General features: G+C 40.5%; 1 protein-coding gene across 2 annotated transcripts; it reads right to left on the bottom strand.

The window, feature by feature from the left end:
- LOC110394665 (histamine H3 receptor-like) lies at window positions 696-8,715 on the bottom strand. Of its 2 annotated transcripts, XM_021388629.1 has the most exons (4): window positions 8,325-8,715; window positions 7,521-7,793; window positions 4,241-4,407; window positions 696-2,581 (listed from the first exon to the last, which is right to left on the bottom strand). In XM_021388629.1, exons 2-4 carry the CDS (start codon window positions 7,735-7,737, stop codon window positions 1,808-1,810), a joined length of 1,158 nt encoding a protein of 385 aa, XP_021244304.1. In that variant the 5' UTR covers window positions 7,738-7,793; window positions 8,325-8,715; the 3' UTR covers window positions 696-1,807. The 2 variants fall into 2 exon arrangements, with proteins under 2 accessions (XP_021244304.1, XP_021244303.1); XM_021388628.1 differs by having other exon boundaries at window positions 7,521-8,715.

Genomic DNA, 9,160 nt, shown 5'->3' with positions numbered 1-9,160 from the left:
ATCAGTCATTTTATTTGCTCATGCAGCAAATCAAACACTGTCTTAGTGTGTAAGGAAAATTATCCATTTATCAAAACCTCTTACAAAGGATTTATAATAGAGATGTATAGAAGGAGACAAATGAAATAGAATATTCACTTTTCATTGTTTATCAATTTGAATTGCTTGCCAACTGGCACCCTGAATTCAGTAGGGATTTGCTCAGGTGTGGAGCTGAGTTGGTGCTTGTGCTTTATGTCACCTTTGGAAGTCAGTAGGGCTTGTTAGAGCAGCATTTTTCAGAGTACAGATTACAGTTTCACTGGGAGTCACAAAATGATCAAGAGGGGGCTATGAAATGGTAGAGCTGCTCTGGCCACTACAGACTCTCCCCCTGGGCTGGCAGCTACAAATTTCCTTACTTGTGGAATGAGAGCAGCCCATACTTAGTGACTGTAACTACAAATGAGATAACAGCAGATGACTCAAAGAATCGTAGAATCCCGAATGTTGGAAAAGACCACTAAGATCATCTAGTCCAACCATCAACCCAACACCACCATGCCCACTAACCATGTTCCTCGGCGCCACATCTACATATTTCTTGAACACCTCCAGGGACAATGACTCCACCATCCCCCTGACCAGCCTGTTCCAGTGCCTCACAGTGCCTTCAGAGAATAAATTTTTGCTAATATCCAACCTGAACCTCCCCTGGCACAGCTTAAGGCCATTACTTCTCATTCTATCATTAGTTACCTGGGAGAAGAGGCTGATCCCCACCTCACTACAACCTCTTTTCACATAGTTGTAGAGAGCAATAAGGTCCCCTTAGCCTCCTCTTCACTGACTCCATCCTTGATCAACTCCTCAGCATCTTCATGGAAAGAGGAGATGTCTTCTCACACTGGAGTGAGTCTCCTCCACTTGCAGGGCAGTGCTGCTGCTGTTCTGGGGATACACAATCAGATGAGATCCAAGGAGTTCCGAAAGTTCAAAAGGATTATTCAGATACAGATGCATTCCCCTTATCTTCTCTCCTATCGTGGTCAGGCCATTATACAGCTTGCCTTCATTCTACAATGCTTTTGAATAGGAAATAGTACTCTTCCATGATCTCTCAAAACCATAGCTGTAAGAAAAAGTCTTATTTATTGAAGAAAATCTAGAGATGTGCATAAATGCTTTACACTTCTAAATTCTCTACTGCTTCACATGAACAGGTATGTAGTCTAATGCCTTTTTCCAGAGAACATGTTCACATTAAAAGTAGTCCCTACATTCCCTTGATGTTTGAACATCATTAATGAGAGAAAGTAATCCTGCTACATCCCTGACAACAAACTCATAAAGTTACTGGATGTTTTATGCTAAGTTGGCAAAATGCTTCTGAATGCAACATAAACTGTTCAAAAGAAATGAAATGGAGAATATATTAACTTTTGAATACTACTGATCCTTATGGAAAATAGCAAACATTTATCATATAGCAATTTATTTATTTATTCTTAATACCACCTGTGAACAAAAATATTAGCAATGTTGCAATTGGAGATAATATCTTCCACAACCAGAATGAAGATAATGTCAACAGATTACTAAGGAAAGACAGGCAGAGGTAATATTCTTTTCCTGGACAGTCTGAATTGCTGAAAAAATGCACACAAACTTTGGGCATGTATATTTTTCTGAAGGAGAACATATTTCACCAAAGCCTTACCTTTGGATTACTCTTCCAGAAGAGATTCATGACAAATCTTGGCTACTTACAACTGTCATACTCTGAAGATATAGCTGTACTTCAGCCTTTTTTTTTTTTTTTAACCTTCTAACAAGAGCCTGATCTCAATCTTGCAAACTTTCTGGGACATAATATTTTCATAAAAGCCATTCGAAATTTATCATGACAAAGAGGGTAGAGGAATGGGTTCAGAGAGGAATTGATCCACAAAAGCCAAAAGGTAATTTGATACAGAGTTGGATGGACACATTCTCCTTGGCAGGCTCCACGAATAATCATCAGTAAAGTATATGGGGCCCAGCAAATGGCAAAGACACATACAATTACAGCAAGTGACTTCGCAATCTTCTTGTCATGATGCAGTTTTGAACTGGTCCTTGCACAGACAGAGAAATCATTTTCTGGGGTTACAGAATTGGCTCTGGATGGAGATGAGCTTTCAGTTACCAAGGACTCTTTCTTCATTCTCATGGAGGAAGAAACACTGTCCTCTGTATCTGACAAAGAGGGTCCTTGCCTCAGCATAAAACAAGACCTCCAGGACACATTGCTGCTCCCTGGAGACTCACAGTGTTGAATGCTGCCGCGCCGCTGGCGTCTCTGGATGTTGTGGAAGATGCTCACGTTGAAGTAGGTGACTGAGATCAGTGGCACAAAGAACTCCAGGGTGGATGCACACAGGAGGAAGTACCAGTTGTTGAAGAACTCGGCATAGCACTGCCCCTCCTCTACCATGCTGCAGCCAGACACGTACTCCCAAAGGAGAACTGCCGGAGAGTAGAGCAGGAAGGCAAAGACCCAGATGGCCACCATCTTGACGACAGGGTTCGACATCATTCCCTGCTGGGTTCTGTAAGATACCTGTGAGGGGAAAAAAAAAGAAACATTGCACATGTAGAGGCAAAAAACAAAGAGAAGTAGCCTGAGAGGATCTTAGCATAGCATTTGCTGACTCAGAGCTGCAGTTTCAGTGATCACATGAAGCTCACTCAGGTAAACTTAATTTACTGATGTTGACATAACATGGGGGTGTGTACGTATCAGTAACAAGTGCTAGGTCCCGGTTCAGGCAATGAAACAATCTTCCATCAGTGTTAGAAGTACTTCCCAATTTGGTATGCCTTGTTTGAGACATCTGCCGCCTGAATTGGCTGAATAATTAGAGTTTTATAGTTGCTCAGAGAATGATTCCCATTCACTGACAACTGCACTGGTTTTTGCAGCACCTTACAAGAAAATAGTACTGTATGCATCACAATGGTCAACAGAAAATATGGCCCATACTTAATACACACCTTTGAAAAACTGCTTATTGAACACTTCATGAACAGGCAAAATCCTACAGAATAGCTGTTAGCTGATGAAAAGATAACCTTTTATGTTCCTTGTCCCCAACCTCTGGGCCAGTACACACTCTCCACTGTTCCAGAACTGGCAAATGTCTTACAGCTAACACCCTCCTCCAGGATAACAGAGCGAATGCATAATTTGGAAAGCTAAGATAGATGTTCCCTTGAAAGCAGGATTACAAATCACTGTAACTAAAGACTATCATACAGATGTCCATTGGTACTTTTTCCACCTGCACAGGTGCGGTTAGCTTTGCAAATTGTGGATGTTGAGCTTCTACATTTGCAGTGTAAATTTTTCTTATTAAAAAAAATGTTTTGAGTTTGATTTTCCAGATTTTTTTAATTAAAACAACATCAAATAACAGAAGATTTTTAAAAAGTAATAAGAAGGCAAGTATAATAAGTTCAACTAATTATAATTAACAAAAATAAAACCAGAATTTTATGACATGGCATCATATTGACATTTTCATATGTCAAAAAAGAGCTGGGACCCCTAGCTTAGCCCCTCATTTCTCTTCCACTTCAGCAGGGAGAGTGACTGGTGAGAACTGCTGACCTCCATCCTTAGCATGAACCAAGACATAAAGGTGCATTGGGTGCTCTGCAGAAAGCAAAGACATAGAGTGTATCTGAAGTCTGAAGTTCTGCTCCTGACACTGAGAAGAGGTGTCATATCCATAGGCAGTCTCTGCAGTCTGTCCTGAGTCTCACTCTCTGTCTCGTTTGCTCTTGCTCCCAGTCTTCTCCAGGATCATTTGGAGACAACTTTCAGGCCTAGACATACTCCCCAGTATCCTTTCCTTCCCTGCCCTAGCCTTTCCCTCCCAAACTGATTTATTTCAGATTTCCTTCTCCCATGGTCTCTTTTTTTCCCAGCCTCCTGCCTTACCCTCAGCTTACTCTCCTTAAAGCAGCAGCAAAATAGCACAACAACAACTTGCAGCAGAAACTGTGAGAAAAGACCTATTTGACCAGCTCTGGGCTGGAAGCTGGGCTGCAACTACCTCCACATGCCAGCGTGTGTTCTGAAGGCTACCATCTTGATTAATCCAAGGCCTATAATCACCGATATGGCAACATGCGCAATACTAGTATCAAGATACAGCCTTGCCAAATCCCACCATCTTGCCACAAAACTCAGAGAGGCTATAAATAGGGTACTTACAGCTTTAGTAACTGAGAGGAAACGGTCATAGCTAATCATAACAATGCTAAATACTGAAGCTGTACACATGAGATAGTCCATAAGCAGCCAGAGCTTGCAGACGCCTCTTCCAAAGGGCCAGACCCCTGTCAGGGCATAGGGGATGTAGAGAGGGATGCAAAATGCACCTGTGGAAAGCAACCACAGAGACACCATGAAGTTGTTACAGACTGCAAACAGTTCTCCTGGAAGCAGAGACAGTATTCTGGTATTTGGTATAAAAAAAAAAAAACACATTATTAGGGTGAATATGTAAGTTATATAAAGAAATTCTTACATTCCCATGAAATCTAATGAAGATATTCTACATATTAGATCTTAATGTATGTTGACTGTTGGGGATAAGGTCAAGGCAAATCAGCAACAAAGGATGTGCTGAAGAAGAAAACTGCAACCTAACCAGCTTTATAGTCTCTAAAGACATATAATCAGTGCTGCATCTTGCATGCATTGTGGTTATGCTCCAAAATGTAACCTTGTTGCTCTGTATCTTCTTATCTTCTATCTGTGTTTGAGTTTTCCTCAAAACACATCTACAGATATTGCTAACATAGCTTATTAATGTAAGATTGGTTACCACTTGTGCACCAGGGACAGTATTTTGGAGAGTCTGCAGAGCACCTGGAAACTTTTACCAACGATAGAGCAGACACAGCAGAGATATGAAAGTCTATTCCATTTTTAAGTGGTGTTTTAAATCACAGTAGTTCTCCAGCTGAGATTAACTCCAAAATCCTTGTTTGTTTTACCGCTTTTACCTTTTGTCCAGAAGGCTTTCTACTGAAGTACTTGGGAAGTATCGGATATGGTACTATGGCAAGGAGGGGTAAATACAGAAAACAAATGTTGGTGGAATGATCCATCTGATCCATAGTCTACACTGAGCTCCATCCAGTAAAAAGAGAGCTCATCGCTCACTACAACTACCTGAAAGGATATTGCAGCAAGCAGAGTGTCAATCTCTTTTCTCAGGTGACAAGTGATAGGACTCAAGAAAACAGTCTCACATTTAGACAAGAGAGGTTTAGATGGGACATTAGGAAGAATTTATTCACAGAGAAGGAGGACAAGCATTGGAACGGGCTGCCCAGGGAAGAGGTATTACCCCCATCTCTTGAGATGGGGATCCTTAAGAGACATGGTCAAGGCACTAAGGTCATGGTTTGGTGGTGGGACATAGTAGGTCAAGTTGGCAGAGAGACTTGACCTTGAGGTCTTTTCCAATCTAAATGTTTCTATGATTCTATGATACTAAGTCATTTTTGTATTTTATTTTTAAGCCAGCCACTGCTTTATTTTACCACTAATATTCTTTCAAAGGTATAATGCAACATCTCATTCTATTTGTCTACATTCCTGAAAAAGCTGATCCATCAGAGACAAACACAAAGCTATACACAGCCTCATGATCCAGATTTTTCTTTTTTAATATGCCTGTCAAGATCTTAGAATTTACTGAATGTGTTCAGGATGATGTGCTAATGGCTTGTCTTAACAAACATCTTAAATATAAGTAGCATCAATTTTGCACAAAACCTTCATTTTTCAAAGTTGTTGATGACAGCTACTGCTCTCATCAACTTCAGTGGATCAAACAATATTTGACACCATGTCAAAAAATGATTACTAATTTTTTTTTTTCTGTAGATATCAATATAGATGAAAGAACCAGGCTTTAAGAGTTTATATTTGAAACTATTTTCAATTTTGCTAATTAGAGACTGCAAACAACGTAAGTTACACTGCCTGGAAAGATTCCATACTTCTAAGAAATTTAAAAATATTACAGCAGCTTTGAAAAACAGAACCTTTTCTAACTGATCCCAGAGATGAAGTCCTGGATTTCGATGGTCTATAGGCCAGCAAAATACTGATAACAACCACTTCCTGACAGCTGACTTGAGACTCCTCAAGGCACCAGCCACAAACAAGAGCAGATGAGGATGGTGGGTATTTAAATCTCGACTAAATTGCAAGATACAAGGAGAAACAAAATTTGGAGATGTGAGCAACGAAATGATGGCTCCAGCAATTCATCTGCCTGAAGCAGGAAAGCAAAGACTTTGATTCCTTTTGTTTCTGCACCATGGAGTGGGATGTGGAATTAGGGACCACTTTTAATAAATGGCATAAGTGAAGAAAAACCCTAGAGGCTAGCCTTTTTCACTACTCAGCACTGACAAAGCAACAGCACTTTGGGGGGTGGTATTGCCAGAAGTAGAGTGTGTTGGACAGTATTATTTCCCTCTTCAAGAGCCACTGAGTACTGGTCTCTGTGACTGTCTCAAAGGGAAAGAACTTGCATGCAGAAATGCCTCCTTGCTAGCCTCAAGTCAAGATGATGCCAGAAGATTTTATCATGCTTCTCTAGATAGAATCACTTCCTTTTCTCCTAGGACACAGGTTTAAAAACTTAGAGTTCTGTGCTGAAGATGCTACACTGAAACAGCCAGGAAGACCTCAGTAAAACACCATAAACCTTCTAAAAAATAAATATTCAGCACTTCAGATCTTACTTAAAACCCTGACTTTTTTGGTTTGCTGGAAGATCTACCACTGGATCACGCTGTTTTTTTTCAAGTTTCCCTGCTGTTTTAGTGGTCTGATCTCTGCAGAAGCACTGCACAAAGCATTCATGGCCACTGCCTCTTTGCCTGGTATCACCCACCAGGACTGAATCCACTGCATCTCAAGGACTGCTGCATGGACACTATGGGATAAGGGGGCTAATAAGGAAAACAGATGGAAGATGCCAGCAGATTGTTGCATTTCTTGTAGTGTAATACACTCATAGGCCATTTAATACGGCATTAAGAATTCTTTTACTTTGATATACCAGAGATAGCCACATAAGAAAGCAGTTGCTCTGACAAATGTGAAGATGTTACGATGGTGGGTAATGAATAGCTTTACACAAGGAGCAAAAGTAAATCAGAAACTGTAGCAAAGATCCTCTTTTTGTCAATCAGTGCTCATGTATAGTAGTTACTCCTCTTTTTCTGAAGTGACATTAAAAGCATTTACAAGAAAAAAGAGTGCACTATGTATCTCATTATGATGCATTTTGAGACACAACAGGCTGCTGAAACACTTAACCCAGCTTCCATCATTCCTTACCATTCCCCATGCCACATAGCTGGGAAATATTGCTCCAACAAGAAACTACCCACCTGCAGAAGACCCCCTGCTCCCTCTAAGAGTGTTGAAAAGCAAACTTTACATGCCTTCTGTTGCAACTTACCCACTGCGAAGTCAGAAATGGCAAGGTTGAGAAAGAAATAGTTACTCCGATGCCTGAGATTTCTGTCCAAGATGAAAGCAAGGATCACCAGGACATTTCCAAGGATCGTGACCAGAGCTAGCAGCACCATGAGCAGAGCCAGGAGCACCAACACACCCAGGGAAAACTGAGGGGTCGATGTCTCCGGGGACGACGTCCCGTTGCAGGGTCCCATCATGCATGGAGTTTCGGCAGAAGAAGCTTGGGAAGAAACTTGCAACTGTCCGGTTATTCCTGAAGATTGAGAAAAGCCTATCAACAGGATAGCCTAAAGACTGAGACATCCAAAAAAAACTCTCAATATCAAAATAACAGACGACAAGATTTCAAAAACTGGAGTCTCCAATGTTCGTCTGAATGTGCCTGAAAAAAAATCTGTAAAAAACACACCTAATAAGCAACAGTAAATGCACACTGTAAGACAATTTATCTCTTTCCTGAAAGCTGATTCTTATCTACTGAGGTCAGAAAAATTAGTCTGAAAACAGCTCTCTTCAAAGTCAGGCAGTTTGCATATTAGCATTATGTAAGCAGATTTTACACTGAATTCTGCTAAAGCTAAAAACAGAACTCTTTTCACTTCCCCAGTGGTCAACAGGATTTCAATAATTACAGTTCTATTTCTCTTACTGTGAAAATGTAGACATCACTATTCTTGTTGCTATAGCACTTACTAAACTACACAGTTAAGAACAGAGATGTGCATTTTTTAAGCCAGTGGTTACAGAGCATCTAAAATTAATGTGTACATTGCAGAAGTACTACCTTTTGAATTCACTCGAAGCAAGAAGCAAGTCTAGCCCTCGGCATAGAAAGCCAAGCACTTGGCCTTTGGAAGACCTTGTAAGCATGGTCTATGTAATCTTCCACTTCATCAGATATTCCAGGAAAGAGCCCACTGCACTACATGCCAAGCTCTTGTCCTTTGGGGGTGTAAGAAGACATAGCCTTTCCTCATTGTAATTTCACCAATTTTGGTAAGAGTGACACAGAAGTCAGCAAGCTGTGGCTGTGACTCATGCCTGTGGGTCACCAGCCCCATAGCACTGCAGCTGCTCTGAACAGGTTTTTAGGCTGCGGTTGAAGTGCTGAATACTTAGCAAGAGATAGAGCACAAAACATGGAAAGAAGGCATGAAGAAACTTTCATGCAGTGCTCTGATTGTGTCTTCAGAAAAAAAAAAAAAACAACAACAACCATATTTTAAAGAGGATTAAAGCAAAAGGTGTAGTGCAACAGGAGTGGAAGACGCATCAGAAATGATAAAATACAGCAAATGGACATTTGCCTGGAGTGTATGCACAGCCTGGGAATTGCATAGGAGGAGCTAGAGCTGCTTGAAGAAAAGTCATTTGTTCTAAAAATTAGGGAAGAATTCAAATTAAATTTTAAAGTTTTATCATAGTTCTTCACAGGGATGAGGGAAAATATATATATATATCTATGAGGACTATCCTTCCTTCTTCCCTGTGAAGTAAAACTACAGCCTACCATAGAGGACACAGACATTAGGAGAATCATTAGGGTTAAAGACTTTTCTAAGAAATAAACAAACAAATACATAAATAAAAATAACACGATTTCTTCCAACATGTATGTTT

The sequence above is a fragment of the Numida meleagris genome, chromosome 2, assembly GCF_002078875.1.
Source record: "Numida meleagris isolate 19003 breed g44 Domestic line chromosome 2, NumMel1.0, whole genome shotgun sequence".
NCBI classification, from domain to species: domain Eukaryota; kingdom Metazoa; phylum Chordata; class Aves; order Galliformes; family Numididae; genus Numida; species Numida meleagris.
This window is presented reverse-complemented; position numbering and strand designations above follow the sequence as displayed.